Raw genomic sequence first — 19,186 nt, 5'->3', positions numbered from 1 at the left:
TCACGGCGAGTCGGTCTTCGTACCAGCTCTGGCCCCCGCCCCCCTGCGCCCTCTCTTGGCCGGCCCCTGGTTGTCCTCTGAGGCCATCAGCTTCCTCTTGCTGGAGGTTCCCGGGGAGCGAGGGCTGTTGGAGGAGCTGCGGTTGGGAGTGTTCTGACCTCCAGGGGTTCCTCTGCGTCTCCTCTTCCCCTCAACCAAGTTATCTGAGGACAATAATAAATATCAGCAAACTGAAGGGAACACTCAGCTTGACACAGTAGCATATATTAGGTTTAAACACTGGTCTCACTATAGGTCTCAGTGTATCTGAAGAGCTGGACGACGTCTGTCTGCTGATGATGCTTTGGACACTAATATGAGCTGTAGGATGACACAGGTAGTCTTTACTCTCGGGAGCAATAACACAGGAGGAGTCTGGCGCAGGAACAGAGCTTCTGTATTAGACGGCCACGCCTGCTTCCAGAGCAAATCTTTGTACGTCATCTGTCTCCTGAACAATTAACCCTGATCTCATCATAACTTACACAGGCAGCATAATCTTAATCGTCATGTTTTGAATGGTGAACCCAAGCCTTAAATGACAGAGGGCGGAGCAAAGAGCAAACACACGTGTCTGATCAGAGGATGGTGGCTTTGTTTGTTGCTGTGGGTTTTATTAAATACAGCTGCTGCAGAAAACGATCACTGTTAGGAAGGTTCAGTGTGCCGAGGAAACGCTGCTCTGGTCTCATTTTTCAGTGCAGCTGTATCAGCGGGCACGAATGAAAGGCGCCATGGAGCACTCCTGATGGCGTTCTGTACGTTCTACCATTACATTAAACCAGGGCTCTCAAAGGTGCCTTTAAGCTGAGTTCAGGATGATGCGTGAACACTCCAAACAGGCTCACAGCCCCCTGAAGCAAACCAAGCTCTTCCTAGTGTATTCTTTAGACAGAGTGCTACATGTATGCAGGACTTCTTCCCAGCTCTCTGAGCCTGCCGTTTACATACTACTGCATTTGCCTGCTGGGCCAAACACACAGACTTCCTGTAGTTACTGCCTCTAAGCATTAAAATAAGTGAGGAACCTCTAAGCCTGCATATCTGAGTAAAAAACTAAGAACGGGACCTCGTCCTTTTATAATGACCCTGTGCTGACCCGACTGTCATCACAGAGGAACGCACGGGCCAGAAGACAGAAGAAGATGCTAACACTGGCTCCACACCATACTGTGTACTGTAACAAACACACTATAACATGCATGTTATTGGTTCCTTCTGTCTTCATCATGGATAAGAATGATTGGCTTTGAAAAGCTCTAAAAACAGTGAGAGCTGCGATCAGAGGAACAGACGCATCAGTCGAGAAGAGGATCAGAAGGAACCTGGTTAAACTCAGGCTGAACTTTCTATTGGTCTGTTTCAAAGAGTTTGACCTGTTTAAGGAGGACTGTAGGTGAAAATAAAATCCGTCTTGTCGAGGTTTAAAACAGTTAAGCACAGTCACGGGCAGAGGCGGTACCACAGCCGTGTGGGTCCATCCTCAGCTCTGCAGCTGCCTCACCCAGACTGATGTCGGAGGCCTTGGCCAGGGGAGTGGTGGGCTCGTAGGGCCCGAGGCTGTGCTGCTCCCTCAGCTTGTTTCCCTGCTCCAGCGACAGGATGACCGATGTCCTGTTGTACCACTGCCTCCGACCCTCCTTCTCCACGCTGTAAAACAGCTCCTGGCCCTCTGTTTTATGGCCCTTAACGACACCTGCACAAACACAAGAACCATCGGTCCTGCATGTTTTAGTCTTTCATGCAACGACCACAGAAACAGTCAGAGCTGATGTCACTGTTAAATCTCCTCAGTCTAAACCAGGTCGAAGAAAAGGACAAAAACCAAAATCACCACAGCGATCTTACTAAACTACGCGCGGTCACTTCCTCACCTATACTGAAGTACTCGTCTTCCAGCAGAGCAGTGACCTCCGTCTCCAGCGGGATGGGATCACACAGCAGGATATCCTTCCCGGCAACCTCACACTCGTAGCCATCGTCAAACCGCAAGCGGAATCTCCCCTCGCCGGCGTCTTTGATGATGCGACCAGAGTAGAAGTAACCATTGGATGACCACTTGGCCACCACTCGCAGGCCGATGAAGCTGCTCCCGGCTGAGCTCGCCGCCTCTGGCGAAGACCTGAGGGAGTCCGAGTGGCTGGGCAGCTCGGGGTCCGTGGGGCTGACGGGGAGCACGCGGCTGTACGGCTCATCTTCTGAGGACGACTGTGGCTGGCCCTGAGCCGTCAGTCTCTGCAGCGAGCCACCGCCTCCTCCCCTTTGAGAGAGAACAGTCTCGTATAAAAGGCCTGTGTTGTCCCTATCCAAGCAGAGATGGAAGACATTCCACAGATTCATTTTAATGGAATCAGTGAATATCCTTTAGCTTTAACAGTACGCACAGTGCTGTTTTGGACCTGCTATGTCAAAATAATCCTTATTTGTTGAAACAAACCACGAGTATCTTTAAAGCAGCTTTTATCCAGCTGGAGGTTAGCAGACAAACTAGCTTTCTGTCCCGTACCTCAACTAAAGCTTACAGTCTAATCTGCTGCTGTCTGTGTGGCATGGGAACACTTCAAGAGCATCAGCTACAAACTCTGCAAATGTGATAACACGCAGCACCCCATCTAGCCCCAGATTAACTACGCAGGGTAAATCTGCACGAGGCAGGTTCACGGCGATGCAAGCCGTGGACCTGAATAAGGTTTGAGTGAGAAGAAAATGAGTAAGAAAAGGAAAAAGTGTTATTAAGGTCGTGCAGCTGGCGAGGGCTCAGAGTGTTTCCTGTCCATGGTTTCTGTAAGTGCAGAGTGAGCCTCAGAGAGGACTCACCTGGACAGGGAGGAGCGGGACGGGGGTCGGCCCCTTCTAGCCCTTCCTCTGGGGGTCAGCGGGACGAAGGCCCGGGACCCCAGCGTGCTGTAGCCTCTGTTCAGTGTGACCACTGACCCTGCCCTGTGACCCCTGTGACCCCTCTGTTGATGCCCACCTCCCCTCCTTGGACTGCAGACACACAGAGGGGACGAATGGAGCCGGTCAGGTTGCACAGGCACCGATCTGGGGACACTTTGAAAAGTCACTTCACTGTCAAGTGAGAGCTGTGCAGCGACCCCAGATCTACACCTGTGACAACACGGACCTGTCGCAGGCAGGGATCAGTGAATCACTGAGAAATCAGGGTGTTAGAGTCACAGCAGGTGAAGAAGTGACACAGCATGCAACTAGTGCAGAGAGAAAGAGCAGGAAGGTTGAGGAGAAACGGTAAGAACTTTGGGACGGTGGAGGATGAGGAGTTACCTCGTGGATTTGAACCCTCTGCTCGCTGGAATGATGAAGTCTGGTCTGGTGAGGCCCATACTGCTGCTGGTTCCCCCGGAGCTGTGCTGCAGGCTGGACGCTTTGGACGAAAGCGAGCTGATGTCCCCCAGATCACCAGAGGTCACAGAACTGCTGCCTGTGCGGCACGGAGAGATGTCGCTGTCCAAGACCTGACAGTCCACCACGGGCTCCTCGCTCTCCTGGACACGTCGGGCAGTGACACGAACACGTTAAACAGCCAAAATCCATAAATACATTTTCCTTTAAAAACAAAGAGGCCTGATAGTGAAAGAACCACGGATGTCTGCACAGGATTGCATGGCAGTCAATGCTTTGCTTCTCGTTCTGGAGGCTGCAGCTCGTGCTCATGCACACTCAGACCCATGTGATTTTTTAAGAAATGAATATTCAGCAGAAATTAAACGAACACTGTGTTTGGACAAATGATGCAGATTTTAATCACGGTGATGTTTCTCGATAAAATCACATAACTGTGAATTGCACAGCAGTGCTGCTCTCTGAATTGTGCAGAGGAGGATTGCATGAACTTACAGCCCTGACATGTTCTGACAGACAGCAAATACAAAAACACAGGCTCCAGGAATCAGACCCAGAGACAGTTACCTCGGTGACTTTGCGATCCACCTCTTTGCCGTCCTCATAATACACATCGGTAATGATCCGAGTGACGGTGGTCCGCACTTCCTGGATGGTGCGCACGTGTCTGCGGTGAGAGGGAACGGCGGTTCTTCTAAAGGACGGGGACTCGGGTTCACCCTTTCAATACAAAAGAAATTGAAGAATGACAAATGAACGATAGAAACGCGTGGTTGATCTCTTCGTCCAAAGAGGCTCAGTGTGCGTACCCGGCCAGCTGGGGAGCGAAACCCTGCTGCATCGAAGCCGGTCTGCTGGGAGACTGTCCGCTGGCATGTCTGAGCACACAGGACAGACTGATTAATATCACAATAACATCAAATAGATTAGATAGAACTTTATTAATCCCTCGGGTGGGTTCCTCTGGGAAATTCGATGATGGAGACCACATTTTTATTCAACTCTGCATCACTGATCCTGAGTTGCATACCTTGCTGGGCGGTGTGGAGGTGATGGTGTTCTCAGAGGCCAGCTGGGAAACCACCTTCTGCCTGACTGTTGTGCTGCTCGGGGAGGTCGGCTCTTGAGCATCAGGCAGTCCTCTGCTGTCCTCAGGCGGCTCAGCAGGGGCGAGCGCATCCCGCAGGTCCTGCTGCGGCGCGGTCGATACATCCTGGCTGTTCGGCAGACTGTTGCATTTCGATACGGACGCCTGAGAGCTCCTCTGTGGTGAGGCGAACAGTTCCCCCCTGGAAAAGACGGTACATAACTATGGAGCATCTTACCAGTGATCAAATTACAGGTCAGCAATCCCAACGAGAACCTTTCTGCTTTTAAACATTCATGTTTAGCTTTTCTAGTGGTTAGTTAGTCCAGCAACCACAAAATACTTCTGTTCACTGCTTTTCACAGATTTGCTGAAAACCTGTTTGTACCAAAGGCTCCAAAAGCAGTGTCACACACCAAATCGTTACCTTTACTTTCCAAAGGTAAACACATGGCATGGACGCGTGTCTTTTCTTAATCAGTCGACTGATAACGAGTCAGAGCAGCCCTAATGTTTCCACAAAGGATCACAGCAGTGTGGCTGTTCCACTACGTTTGCAGAGAACATTCAGCAGAATGACCCAACTTTGTCACACCTTACCACTCTCCATGTCCTGAGAGAATACGCACCAAGTAGAAAAAATAACCACCCAATCTCCTCTGGAAACAAAGTAGGTCTCACTGTCACATGCACACGCAGGCTCACAGCACGAAGCCTATTTCTGTTCTAACACACACTACATCAGGGGACAAATCCCAGGGTCAGACAGACATGTGAAGGACTAGATGATTTATAAAGTGGGAACAGATAGTGTCAGGATGACACAGGACAGCCAGTGTGGTGAATGCTGTCATGTGCATGTGCTAACATTAACACTGGGCAAATCACAGGCTCAAAATGCTAACAAAAGTGGGACAACACTGCTGTGAGCGTGTGGCAGGCTTTTCCCTGCGGACCTTCATGCCTGCAGTGCAAAGTCACAACATTTATCCAGACATATGAACCTGTAATGGCATTCCTTATTGACAAGCACAGTGAAAGGCTTAAACAGTGTCAATCTTTATGCATTTATCTGCCTCTGTGAGACTATGATGTGAGCTTACCTGACCAGTGTAGTGTTTCCTCCAGGCTGGCTGTCCTCCTCCACCTCCTGCTGTCGGTGCACCTGCCTGACCCGAGTGAATACAGACGGGCTGCTGGAACGTCAACAATGGAACAACAAACCTTTCAAGTTTTATCCTCACGCGCCGTAGCTCAAAGAAAACGATTTCTTTAACATAGTAAGCAAACCAACATGCTTGATATCCAGTCACTGCACTGCACACTACCTGCATACGGTAGTGTGCACTACCTGCACGCTCCTCACCGGTCACAAAAGGTTGAAACACTGTGTGTGTGTGTGTGTGTGTGTGTGTGTGTGTGTGTGTGTGTGTGTGTGTGTGTGTGTGTCTCTCTCTCTTCCTGCCACACAATATATGCTTACAACTGTATAACCACATTTCCTGGTTATCTAAAGGTCATCTCCCCACACCCGTATACGGCTTAACTCTAATGGTTCACCATATGCAAGCATAGGCGAGCCCCTAAATGACCGGGGGTGGACATCCCTCAGAAGATAAGGAAACCAGAATGTCACGTGGAATGTGCCTGCAGTTAAACAGCTAATTACCTCCCACAGCATCACAGATGTGTCGGGGAGGAGCAGAAGAATATCCAACCATGCAGTTTAAGGCACGGTTTCCAAATTTAAGTACAACAATGGCAACATTTAACAATTTGAATCCAACATAAAGTTTTGGTGCATACTTTTAACAAAGTACTAAGTTAAAAATGTTATTTAGAGTTCAATCGATACGACGTGAGCACCTCAAAACCTCAAACTATACTGGGAGATGACACAGAGACAGCATGCACAAGTGGATTAGACTGAAATGAGAAGAAGACGACAAATGAAAGAATTTAATTAACCTGCTGAGAGAGTGCCAGCTTACCTGGTTACAGCCTGGGAAATGGTCGTAACCTTGGTGACAGATCCATCCTCTTCTGGTGGCGTCGGCTCTGGGGAAAGAAATGCATCGCTGAGCGTGCGGCAGCGAGACACTTTTTCACAAACAGCGTGGAAGGAGTTCTTACTCTGCAGGCTGAAACGCTCCGAGCTGCCCTCCTCAACGGGCGTCACCAGCTTCATCCTCAAGCTCAGCTTCCCGTCACCTTTGTCAGCTGCGTCACCGCCACTTCCACCCAAAACGATATCGCTGCTGGCCATCACCATGTCTGCAGAGACATCACCCACTGCATCAGACTTTTCAGAAAAAGAGCTGATCTCTGGAGGAGGGAAAAAAATAATATTACTAGGACCGTGTTATGTTCTTTGGCTTTTGGTGAACCGGTGTGGTGCCACTCACCGATGGGAGTGCTGTGTCTCAGCGTCTGCTTCAGCTGGTTGATCAGCGGTGGCGTGGCGCCGACAACAGGTCCAATCAAGTCTCCTTCTTTAGGAAGGGTGAAGTGGAATGAAATGTCTGTAGCAGAAACACACGAGTAGAATCAGGTTAAAGACAAAGATAAAGTAATTCAACCTTTATAAGAGGCCTTTCAGTTCTTTCTAACAGACACTACTGGGTTTTGGGTTTTTACTCTTTGGACACGACTCTCTGCTTACTCTGCAGAAAACACATCTTCAGAACGCTCACCTCCCGAGCTGTCGCTCAAGCTCTTTTCTTTGAGGGCCTCTGGTTCACAGCCCACCCTCTCCGTCTGGGACAGCCTATCGGGAGCTGAGTGCGCCTCTTTCTCCTGAGTCTGGGATTCATGGCCATTGGTAGAGACTGACACTTGGCCTGTGATTGGTTGAGAACTGTGAGTCTTTGATTGTGACGCCACCTCTTTCTCACTGTCTGTTACACAGAGGATGCTGTCCTCTGCCTTGTCCTCAATCTCCTCGTCCATGGGTTCAGGAGACAACAGCTGGCTCTGGGAGAGAACCAGACCCATTCCCGAGGTACCCTCGGCGTTCTCCACCTCCATCGCCACCTCCTGATCCTCCTCTTCACCTCGTTCGTGCATTGAGTTTTTGTCTGTCTGGCTGTTGCACCCCACCTCAGGCTGCGGCGACGACGATTCCACAAAGGGACTTTTTACAGTTCCTCCTGACACATCTGCATCCACAGCAGATGTTTGAGAAATCATAGACTGTGAAGGCAGGCTGCAGGGCGTAGCGTCTGAGGGAGTCTCCTGCACACAGCTTTTACCTGTCAGATCAGCAGAATCAAACTTTGGCTGCGAGCAAGACACCATGTCAGCACAGCCAGCATCTTTGCTGTCAGCCTTCACATCGTTTACATTCACATTTTGTACATTCAGAGAAACTGCTGATTTCTGGGCCAGATCGGTCGCTTCAGTCTCAGCACATTCAACGTGGCGCTTCGGTGATTCAGCAGAGGACAACACTTTGGAGCCGGCGGCGGCTTGTGACTCCAACGGGACGGCTTTACTCTCCTCTCTCTGATCGTGACACGAAATCACAGAGTCGCTGGTGTCGACGGCAAGCGGCTCCTCCAGTTCCTCTATCTGAGTGGCTTGGCTGTCCTCCTCAGCGGTGAGCTGATGACAGCTGCAGCTCTCTGTGTTCACAGAGAGCTGCAAAGGCAAGGTGAAGGGAGCCGACTCAAGATGCTGAGACTCTGTCTCACAAGGCAACGACGCTGACTTTTCATGCGTTTGTGCATCCTGGCTCTGCGTCGGAACAAATACGTCCTAGAAACACAGAAAATCATCAGAGCTGCAGCTAAACGACACGTTTATTCACACACTGCATTAAGTCTATTTAACTATTCATTTTCTACGCATGCACCAAAGTTTCAAAGTTAGTCTGCATTACTGTGCAAAACTTTTGAGTCACCCTTTATTTTTTTATATTTTACCAGTAAAACTGGGAAGACATTTATCGACACGCGTGCAAACGTAGCACATATGAGGGAAGAAGAGCTTTTGCTTTATTTTACCAACACAGCCTCAGCTCTCTTAGGCATTCCTGCTTTTTCTAAGCAGTCTTCAGCACTACTTCTCCAGGGTTTGTTCTGCTTTCTGTCAAAGTGATCCCACACTGTGGTGAACTGTGGACTGGCAGTGTGCCTGGCTACACTGAAAAACCTGAAGCCACTGTCAGTCAGATGCTTTCCATGTTCATAATTCCACCTGGTTTGGCAAAATCCCTGAAACGCAGCCTCAAACCACGCCAGAGCCTCCACCCTGTTCTACAGGTGGCTGTAGGGTCACTGCACACCCTCGCTACACATTTACATTCATTTGAACCAGAAATTGTGCATTCGTCACTTTCCTGATTTTCAGCCCAGCCTTTGTGTAACTTGGCTTATCTCAGCCTTCCACTGAGACCGTTCCTGACGAGGCTTCACTGATCAGCCGGTGGATCTAATACAGAGTCACACGTGTCTCTTAGGTCCTGCGTCAGGCATCTTAAAACATGACTTTCAGATGTTCATCTGCTGCCGATAGTCTCAGACCTGCTGTCTCTTTTGTCCAGTTTCCTCAGATTATTTTTGGTGCACATCATCACGCTGGGACATGAAACTTGAAACAGACTGTTATCATTGGTATTCTTCATAGGCTCAACAAAAGAAAATGATGGGAACACATTATGTGTTTCTGTGACAGACTTCTAATAACCAAGTGGCAAAAGATACATTAGACAACACTGGCTCACCCGTTAAGTTAGGAGCCTTTTATGCTTGAATTAATCATAGGTTAATGTTATGAACTAAAATGAGTGAAGGGAAGGAAAAACAAAAACAAAACCAAAAAAACAAAAACAAAAAAAAAAAAAACAAACAGCAAATGTCCAAAGAAACCTTTGGACCTTTAGAACGTCTGGAAAACTGTCCAAAGCTACAAGAAGCTGTCTGCTTGAAAGAACAAGATATACAAAACCCAGATGACTCAAGACTTTTGCACAGTTATAAATCAGAGATTCAGCCTTTAAACTGGACGTTGCAGGATGTGACAGAGGACATACTGCTCATCTGACACAGAAGCAAACTCTACCTGCTGCTCAAACTCTCTTTACGAGGGGCAGCCAATCAGACGAAAGCTGTTTACCACGTCTCCCTTCATTTCTGAGAGTGAAAGGAGGAGCGGCACAAAGACCCGGTGTTAACAACCAGCAGCAGTCCTACACTGAAAGTAACGGTTCTCCTCCTCAGAGGAACAACTACAGTCAACATGGTTTTCTTTATAAGGGCACAAACAAAGTTGGTGCTGAAATCAATGAACTCTTCAACCAGCTGGTCAGCTGACCTACAGCCGACCACAACATCATCTGCTGATCTTTGCATTTTTTATTGATTAGACAGGTCAAACGGTCTTTGTCACTGGGCCTAGCACTCTATCCTCTGACAATTTAATACATCACATATATAATCCATATTTTCTACTGGGAACATTTTAAATAGGCTGCTGAAAGTAAAGAGTGAAGGACATACATGAGAGAACTCGGGCTGGGACGGTACAGAGAGAGTTCGTTCTAAAGCAAAACCAGGGGAACTTTGGGATATGGGAGTAGATGCAGATGGTTGTGGCTTGGGGGCGGCCTCGGTTTCCATTGGCTCGTCCTTTTCTCCTGCTCCCCTGTCATCCGGAGGCAGTGACGTATCCATTTGTGAATCAGCACCTGACAACGCAAAGGGACGTTAGCTTTATCCACCAGCTGATTCCATGTCTGAACCCAAACTGAGATAATAAAGCAGATCTACCATTTTCATCCTCTAGTTCGGTTGGTGAGCTGGGAACTATTAAAGGGGTATGGCTAAAGTTGTCTGGGGTGGGGGCGACATAATCAACAGAGCTCCTAGAGGGGAGAGAAAAAAGGACATCAGCTCATTTTTCAGGGATTTATTGTGTGTGAATGATGCAAGAGCAGCACGCCGCTTACTGGGACAGACTCTCCTGCACCAGTGTTCCCTGTCCCGATAGATGCAGCAGCTGTAGGGTGTGGGCGGGTGTGGAGGTGGGGTGACCCTGCTGCTCCGGCTCAGACACTGTACTGTCCACTGCAGCACCTGAAAGTAAAGAAGCAGTTAGAGTAATTTCAGATCATTTTCTGTTTGTACGAGAGAAACAAACCAGGACTGTTACTCACAGTGAAGGAAGCACAAACTGGGCTGCACACCTCTACTTTCAACAACTTCTCATACAGCGAGTTATTTTTTCACAGTTATTCTGATTTAAACACATACACGGGTTTATATGGGCCTGTCTACTAAGCCTCACCCTATGTTAGGAGCACACCAGCGTAGCTGTAAGGGCTTAGAGATCGCTGAAGACGACTAGAGCAAAGGAGGCTTTGCCATTCAGGGGCATGCTCACTGCGCCAACACGTTCCATGTGTTTGTGATTATTTGTGATTTAACAAAAAACAAACAACCACGTCAGGTGAAACCTTGTCCACGATGATTTCCCTGTAAACTCATTTTTACGCTACGTTCAACATCTGTTGGTTAGCTCGTCACCAACTTAACAGCAAAATGTAAGCAGGGCAAATCATTTAGGTAAATAACTGAGTTATTGTGTCTCTTCCTCACAGTGAGGAACTTTCAAACACTCGTCCCTCCAACAACCCCTGGGTTACTATGTGTGAGGCAGTCAAAGAGCATACAGTCATGTTTGGGTGTGGAAGGCGTGGAGTGAGATGAGAATGAACAAATAAGCAAAATACAACAGGAACTAAGACCCTTTTTTATAGTTAATGATTAAAAAATATTAAACTAAAAAAGACCTGCATTTTTAAATAATTTAAATTACAAGGCTGACACAGTACACCTCTGCCAAAATGTGTTTTTCAGTTATCCACAGCCCACCTGTTACAGAAATGAGTCCTGAAAGGTTTGTCCAAATAGCGCTGACTGCCAGACGGCAACCTTCCAAAAAAAAAAAACAAAAAAAAACAAACAAAAAAAAAAAAAACGCCACAACTCACACTTAAGGCCAACATTTCTGATGTGACAGTTTGTCAGTGTGGTCTTAGACAATATGAAGGTGATGGGCTTAAAAAGACAACATGTGTAATCCTTCGAGTGCTACATGAATGTACCTGTCTTGTCAGCATCGAACAGATCGTCCTGTGAGGACAGGATCTCACAGTCCTGCTGGTCCTGCTCAGCAGAGTCCTGCAGGTTCTGCGAGTGCAGCAGGACCTGGACACTCAGCTGCCTGCCTGACTGACCCAAAGACTCTGATGAGCTGCTGGAGCTCACCTCAGACCTGGAGAAGAAAAGAAATTTCAGTGCAAAGCCAAAACACGCACATCTAATGAATGCAGACTTTGAAAGGTCACATGGAGCTGCACCTCAACGCTTTGCTGTCCTGACTTTCTGAAGTCCTGGAACTGATGTTCTGCTCTGCTGGGAATGAAGAGAACATTGATTATTTTGTTTAACTTCATGGAGTCACTGGGAATTAGGGCTGCCACAAACGATTATTTTGATAGTCGACTAGTCACCGATTATTTATGCGATTAGTCGACTAATCAGATCATCATCCACTGGACCTAAAACTACAGCTTATTGCACCAGCAGCATATGTTCTTATATAACTATCATTAGCTTACAGCTTTAAGCTTTTAAGGTGCTAACTAAAAATAAAGACAAGATGGTAGTTTATTAAATTTTAATGAAATTTGCAGATTGTTTCGGTGAAGTTTAATAAACTCCTTGCTATCTAAAATATAACAGGACAACGGAGTATATTCTCCAGCATCTCACACTTCTGATAATCAGCTGTCTGCTTGACGTTTATTCAGCTGTGTAAAAACTATAACTTTAATCTCAGACAAACCGATTTACTCAGGAACAAATAAAATACTAAAAAAAAAAAAAAAGCCAAACAACAACATTTTTAATTTATCTAAGTGACTCATATATATTTAACCTGAGTAGTGAAAGACAGCGGTGGGTTTGAAAACAATTTGCCGGGAGTCCGGTGTTCTCACCGCGCTAGTGACCTAGCCCCCGGCTAGCTATCCAGCTAGTGGGTAACAGACGTCTCCGAAAACGTCGGAGCGCTTTTGAAAATATGTGGTGTCCTGATAAACTGAGCCGATATTTGAGGTTTACACAGCTACATTCTCGCCTGAAAATATGTTAAACGTTTATTTTGTGACCCAGAAAGAATAATAAGAGTAATATTAAAACTAACTAGCTGCCGCCATTGTTGGAAACTGAGCTGGGCCGCGCTATGAATTCTGGGACACAGCTGCTTCTTCTTCTTCTTCGGGGTTTAACGGCAGCTGGCATCCTTGTACATGCAGTGCTGCCATCTTCTGTTTCAGTCCGTTATTACACTCTTAAATCCTGCTACTTATTCCTTCGTCTTTTGGGATCTTACAAAGCTTCAAACGACGCGTCGACTATTAAATCAGTCGTCGACGATTTTGATAGTCGACGTAATCGTGACTAGTCGACAAATCGTGGCAGCCCTACTGGGAATGCTCTGATCGGAACAAGTAAAAACGTAATTATACCCAGCACCCCTCATTCTGCATCCAGAGATCAGGAACGCATTTCTGTTGCAACCATAGACTGTATATAAAGGATGGCAGCACACAAGGCAACATCAATCACCATGTTTGTGAATCCTGTGTCCAAGACTCAACATAAGCATTTTGATCTCTGCTGTGTTGCTTATTTGAAAGCAGAAGTAGGGCTGTTTGCTTCGACCAATAACCATCACAATGTGTTTGTTCAATAACTGCAATTTCCACTATTTATGATTATTTAAAATCAAAATCAAAAAAGGGGTGACCATGGTGATGAATGTAAGAGTCATCTGGACTTGATGCTGTTGACTGTAAAGCCCTTTTAGCAAGGGCAACCATCAGCTCCTGCTGGCCCAAAGTCTTCACCGTGGGATGCACGATGGTGTCAGGTGGGGTAAGGAGACGCACAGCAGGGGCCGAGGGAGCAATAAACAGCAAACAGCTGATCAACAGCAGAGTGACGTGTCACTGAAACCAGACCAGTTGGGCCACTAATGATCTTTCTACAGGTGCAATCAGTGAAATCTTTCACAACTTTTTCAACACAAGTCTTGTTGACTAACGACTGTGTGTCATCGTAGATACTGCTGAACTAAATCATGTGTGTATTTATGTTGAAGACGTGCAAATCGAATGGTTGTGCTTGATTTACCACAACACAAAAACAAGCATTTAGTAACAAAAAGTGAAAAAAGGACCCATTATCTTGTTTCCACTGGAAGCCAAAATCATGACATCAAAATTTAAACAAAGGCCCAGCGAGATCTAAAGTTGTAAGCTAGCACATAAGGTGGCCAGCTTTGTTAGCAAATCACCTGTCCATGTATGAATCACAGTGAAATAGATGCCTGCTAATGAGTGCTATGAAGTAGAGATGGACCGATCCGATATTACGTATCGGTATCGGTCCGATACTGACCTAAATTACTGGATCGGATATCGGAGAAAAATAAAAAATGTAATCCGATCCATTAAATATCACGAAAGCACCTCGCAAAACTTGCAACACGCCGTAACTCACCTCAGAACGTTAGCAGTCGGAGCAGTATGCATCACTTGATAGAGCGGCTGTGGCATGCCGGACCTGTCGGTGGTCTGGATAGCATGTGGAGCTTCGCTAGCAACCTGGCATTTCATCTCCGACAAAGTTATCCCCGAGAGAAGTAAAGCAAGTGTGTAAGTCCATCTCTGAATGTTTGTAAAGCATTCCTGTGTTAAGCTTAACGAGCGACTGCCTCTCGCTCTCCGGCTGCTACTTCAATCGTGAAACTGCTTAAATGATCAGCTGATCGGCTTTTCTGTCGCAAGTCCGTGTCTCTTATTTGTTTTTGGCCCACTTTGCACCAGAAAGAGGAAACCAGCGGCTGAACAACAGCAGAACGTTTAAGCTTGATAAGCTGTTGTTAGAATTTATTTAATATTTCTTTCTACACCAGGATCTTTTTCTACGTAGCTGACGCTGGTAACTGTGCAGGGGCGGATCTAGCAAAGTTTAGCCAGGGGGGCCGATAGGGCATTAACTGGGAAAAGGGGGCACAAAGACATACTTTTCTTTCTTATTCTCATTTAAAATGTCGAGCTTTTAATAAATAATTATCTGACACCCAAAGTTTTAATTTGATGTAAAATGAATAGAAGTCAATTACTGTATATAGTGACTATTAAGTCTAATATATACACCCTAGTAAGCTATAGTACTTTTTACTTTGGGAAGGTACCATCTGTGCAGTCTGCAATTTTGTTGAAGAAAGATGTTGAATCTATTTAATATTTCTTGAAAAATAATTGATTTCTATGCATTTTTTTTTTCACACTGCATCAAATTAAGGTTGATTACGTCGATTAAGCATCATGAGGTGGCGCGTGAGGGGTGGTTCCTTATTTTTTATTTATTTATGTTTGTTGTTGCTGGGAGTTGGAACCCTATTAGTTAGGTTGCTTAATATTTACGCTAAGTACTCTTTAAAATACCAGAATAGGGAGGATGGTGTAGGTCTAAGTTTATTAGATTGATCAGTATTGCTGAACTATGAAATATTTTTTTTGTATACAGGTATAACAGAATAGTTTTAGTGTAGTTGTTGTTTTAAACTTGAGTATGAACTTGCAGACTTGCAAAATGCAGCAAGATATTTTAAAAAACAGTTTTGTTGATTAAAAAACACTATATCGGATTCATATCGGTATCGGCAGATATCCAAATTTATGATATCGGTATCGGTATCGGACATAAAAAAGTGGTATCGTGCCATCTCTACTATGAAGTGCTAATAAAATAGTATTTCACTCCTCCTTGGAGACACAGCCATCATTATTTTGTCAGATCATTTCATTAAAAGTGCAAAAAACAGTAAACAAACAACAACAGCACAAACACGGTCATGAACCTTAGTTATGCTGGTCGCATTAGCAGCCCAGCAGACAGATGTTAGTTGCAGCTGTTTGAAAAGCACAGCAGCTCTGCCTCCATGTTTTGCCTGTCAGAGGCACGCCACGAATACGAGGTAAACCAGAGCGTCACCGCCCCGACGCAGAGCGACAAGCAGCTGAATGCAATCCTTTATTAATGTGGATAATGACAGTGTAATACAGACACGTGGATAAAAGTCCTTATACCCAATTTGTTGCATTTGTCTCCGTCTTCCTCCTGACTGTTCACAGCTTCCCCACACAGATCCTGAGTCTGAGAAAGCTCAAGAAAACCAAACTGAGAAGCTTCCCCTGAAACACAACACAACCCGTAGCAGTTACTTCCAAGCACGACATCAAACAGACCGGCAGATGCTTTTGGAACTTAATGTGTTGGAAAAATGCGTACCTTCAGACTGAATACAGTGTGTAGTAGAATCAGCACCGGAATCCATGTCAGCGTCCTCTGGTACACACCTGAAAAATAAAGTGAAACCTTTCATTGCCATCTGACCCTGACCACAATCAAACTGCAAAAGTGGACAAATCAAACACACTTTTTGTTGTTTGGAGGAGCGCAGATATTTAAAACTTGACTGTCCTCCTGGAACACTGAACTGGGGTTGGCTGCAGCAAGACCGTCTAAGAAAGAAGCAAAAGCGCTGTTTTATCTTCATTCAGGACAAGAAACACTTAACTATCTCCCACTACACTGGAAAACACTTACCAGGCTCAGCCTGGCTGTTGCTCTCTGATTGGCTGCCGGTCTGAGAGCACCTGCTTCCTATTGGTGAAGATATTAATTCCTAGAAGAGAGAAGGTTGTAATGTAAATGACAGAAGTTGTCTTTTTTATACATTTTCAACTTTCAACATGCAACATTTGTTTTGGGTTTAAACTAATTCAAAGCTGCACAACAACTACTAACCAACAGTGGTTTACTGTTACAGATGCCTGAGTGTTGTATCTCACATGAACTGTGCTTCAGTGTTTCCCTGGAGGTTTAGTGCTTTAGAGCGTGGAGGAGAGATCGCCTGCCAGCAGGTCTGAACAAAAAGCCAGCACAGGCCTCTGTGTGACGAGTTTACTCTTTACATCTGAGCTGCAGAGTCCTCTCGACAGCTCAGATGTGAGTGTGAGTCAGTTTGCTTGTAACAGATTACCAGCCTCTGCCAGTATGTCCAAAGTGTAGCCTGCATTTTACCCAGTTTTTCAAAGTAAGCCTGACTGATTAATGGGCGGATGGATAGCTGAGGAAATGAACTGGACCGTCTGTGGTCGAGTTGAGTGCAACGTCCGTGAAAAAGCCACTCGTCTTACCATTTTACTCAAGTATAAATCTGTGCTTATTGTTCTTTATCTGCTCAAGTAATCAATAACTGCATTACAGAGAGGAGAGCTACTGAATGAGATCTTCTCCTTACCAGTACCGGGCTGCGAGCGGTGGGCTGTAGACTGGACAGGCGACGGGCCAGCAGAGCTCGGTAGCTGCTCTCGGGGTCGTCTTCTAAAGCGACACTGTCCGGCTGGGAGTCCTCCACTATCAAACACGGGTTGTCTGGCTGAGGCAGGCTGGAGTCCAGTTCACTTCCACCGGGATCCATGGGGTCAGGCCGAGGGCAGGAGACGGGCTGCTGTTAGCTAGCCGAGCCGTTGTGAAACAACAGAGGTGTCGCCATGTGAGTCCCTACAACCGGCTATCTGAGGTAGTCGCTGCTAGCTAAATAAAAGGCTAGCAACTAACGCTCCACCCAAAAACAAAAGGGTGCCGCTTCCAACGCAACAGCAAGTATGCCCGAGAGGACCTTAACCATGCCCCCAGTGACACAGGGTACATTTACCTGTAAGCCAGCAAGGCCATTACGTTTTGGTTCGCGTGTGTATTTAGCAGCTTCTTTACATTTTCTTTGGAAGGACGAACATGGACACGCCCATATTTCGCTTCCTCGCGGTAAAATTGCTAGAAGTAATTTCATTGGTTCAGCTGCGATAACGACGTCACACGACTGGTTCGACGGTAGCAGGGTGGCTATAATGGATAGCATGTGTGGTACACATTCACTGTATCATTGTATTGATGTTAATATAGCTATAATTACAGTTTCTATGTGTATCGTATGTATTGGATTTTAAGGACTCTACGTAACACGGTGGAGTTTCACAGCCTGTGGTGATAAATCGTATCAAAGACAGAAATATGGGACACCAGGTCCCGCACTGGGATCTCGGAGACCTTCATGGGTCCTTGTGGGGTTTTCAGGAAGAGATGGGTTCACTTTTTTTACTGTAATTCCCCTCAAGAGTTTGTGTGCACAGATTATATGTTACCTGACATCCTGGATACAGTATAGTCTGTGTTTTCTGTATTTTGGCAAACAAGGATTTTCAGAAAAGGGGAACCCTGAAACCAAACCTGGGGGCATGGTTCAATAGACTACACGTGCATCTCGGGCACTGCAGGCCTGGGCAGTAATCGTAAAAGAAACGAGGCCCTGTGATCACATGATGATTCTGGGTGATTAAAACTGCAATGAAGCCCGGGTTTATAAAACACGCTTTGTAATGAGCTTTTAATCTTGTGCTGCGTGCTTGCAGGTTTGAAGATTAATATTAAGTGACTTTGTCATATGACAGCTCCAGTTTCCATGGAGACACCACATTACCAGTAACACCGCAGTCTATGCTAATGTAGATCACGGTTTGGCAGAGGAAGTACAAAGGACCAATAATGCGCTGTAAGAGGCTCCCATGAAGGTGGGGTGCACGGCGACCTTTAAAACCAAACTAAATGATATCCACACCATGTTCAAGAGTCAAGAAGACCCTCCACTGCAGTCATCACAACCATGAAAGGCCAACAGTTAGACATTAGAAGGGTGCTTTGAATATCAGATGATCCTGTGAGTGATTTTATACCGATAGTGATGACAGCACGAGACTAACGAAGCAGGATGAGGTCACTTTAAGCCACTGCGTGCTCCAAGTTCATTCATTTTTACTCCAGCAGGCTGGAATAGTCTCTGCAGACTGGTTTTTGTTCTTATCTTTGTACAGCCTGTTCGCGTTTGATCTCACCCTCTACTCGCTGTGATCTATTCTGCTTAGCTTAAGCCGTGTGTGTGTGTGATGCCAGACAGAAGAGATGGGCCCTGGTCCTCTGATACAGGGAAACAGCAGCAGCATGGATTCTGACCGGCATTTCAATATGGAGACATGTGGCTGGCAACAATGCAATAATGAAGCCCAGATTGTGCCAGATAGCTCGCGGTGCTTCTATTCGCGGTAACAATAGATGAGGAGGTGTGATCTTCACCCCTAGCTGGATGGATGCTGCTGGGCATCAGCTTCCTGCAGCCAACCTTACGACTGACACCGCAAAGTTCAGCGTCACGTCGTCATTTCTGCAGGTCGGCCTGACACCCACATTAAGAAATGCGCAGGCACTGCCCAAAATGTCTAATGTGAGCCACCTCTGCTGGAGCCCGACAGACACACGCACAGACACGCCGTGGACGCATATAACGCTTCGCCCTGACAGCCCCATCACTATCTGCGCCCGCTTCTTTACCGCAGTGCTAAGAGAAACAAAAAAGAGCTTTACCTTTCGAGATCAATATGTCTGCTCCTGGGCTTCCCAGTTTCTCTCACCGTCCCGTTGCTTGCAATAATAACGCGTCCAGCATCGCTCAGTTCCTCCTTACCTCTGTTTTGCTGAGAGTCGGGGTGTGGGATATACACGCATG

At 46.4% G+C, this 19,186-nt stretch overlaps 1 protein-coding gene across 14 annotated transcripts in view; it reads right to left on the bottom strand.

Annotated features, from left to right (window-relative positions):
- Positions 1–19,186, bottom strand: part of tp53bp1 (tumor protein p53 binding protein, 1) — a 23,717-nt gene extending 4,531 nt beyond the window's left edge. For 2 of the 14 annotated variants that reach the window (XR_013909177.1, XM_080301617.1), the window contains exons 1-24: positions 16,868–17,386; positions 16,171–16,249; positions 16,001–16,085; positions 15,853–15,920; positions 15,651–15,755; positions 11,847–11,901; positions 11,592–11,761; positions 11,359–11,418; positions 10,434–10,560; positions 10,255–10,349; positions 9,985–10,172; positions 7,180–8,242; positions 6,892–7,008; positions 6,620–6,811; positions 6,478–6,544; positions 5,590–5,682; positions 4,430–4,688; positions 4,209–4,277; positions 3,967–4,119; positions 3,322–3,542; positions 2,857–3,027; positions 1,914–2,341; positions 1,544–1,735; positions 24–203 (exon numbers count right to left, since the gene is read on the bottom strand). Coding sequence is in view for 13 of the 14 variants with exons in the window: in XM_080301617.1 (XP_080157743.1) it covers positions 24–203; positions 1,544–1,735; positions 1,914–2,341; positions 2,857–3,027; positions 3,322–3,542; positions 3,967–4,119; positions 4,209–4,277; positions 4,430–4,688; positions 5,590–5,682; positions 6,478–6,544; positions 6,620–6,811; positions 6,892–7,008; positions 7,180–8,242; positions 9,985–10,172; positions 10,255–10,349; positions 10,434–10,560; positions 11,359–11,418; positions 11,592–11,761; positions 11,847–11,901; positions 15,651–15,755; positions 15,853–15,920; positions 16,001–16,085; positions 16,171–16,249; positions 16,868–17,047 (4,417 nt within the window). In the remaining variant the exon portion in view is untranslated. Of the gene's footprint in view, positions 1–23; positions 204–1,543; positions 1,736–1,913; positions 2,342–2,856; positions 3,028–3,321; positions 3,543–3,966; positions 4,120–4,208; positions 4,278–4,429; positions 4,689–5,589; positions 5,683–6,477; positions 6,545–6,619; positions 6,812–6,891; positions 7,009–7,179; positions 8,243–9,984; positions 10,173–10,254; positions 10,350–10,433; positions 10,561–11,358; positions 11,419–11,591; positions 11,762–11,846; positions 11,902–15,650; positions 15,756–15,852; positions 15,921–16,000; positions 16,086–16,170; positions 16,250–16,867; positions 17,387–19,044 lie in introns of those variants that run through there. The other 12 variants (XM_080301590.1, XM_026148318.2, XM_080301595.1 and 9 more) reach the window with 12 other exon arrangements.

Source organism: Astatotilapia calliptera, chromosome 1, assembly GCF_964374335.1.
Source record: "Astatotilapia calliptera chromosome 1, fAstCal68.1, whole genome shotgun sequence".
Lineage (NCBI taxonomy): Eukaryota > Metazoa > Chordata > Actinopteri > Cichliformes > Cichlidae > Astatotilapia > Astatotilapia calliptera.
Note: the sequence above shows the minus strand (reverse complement) of the source record. Positions and strands in the feature narration are given on the sequence as shown.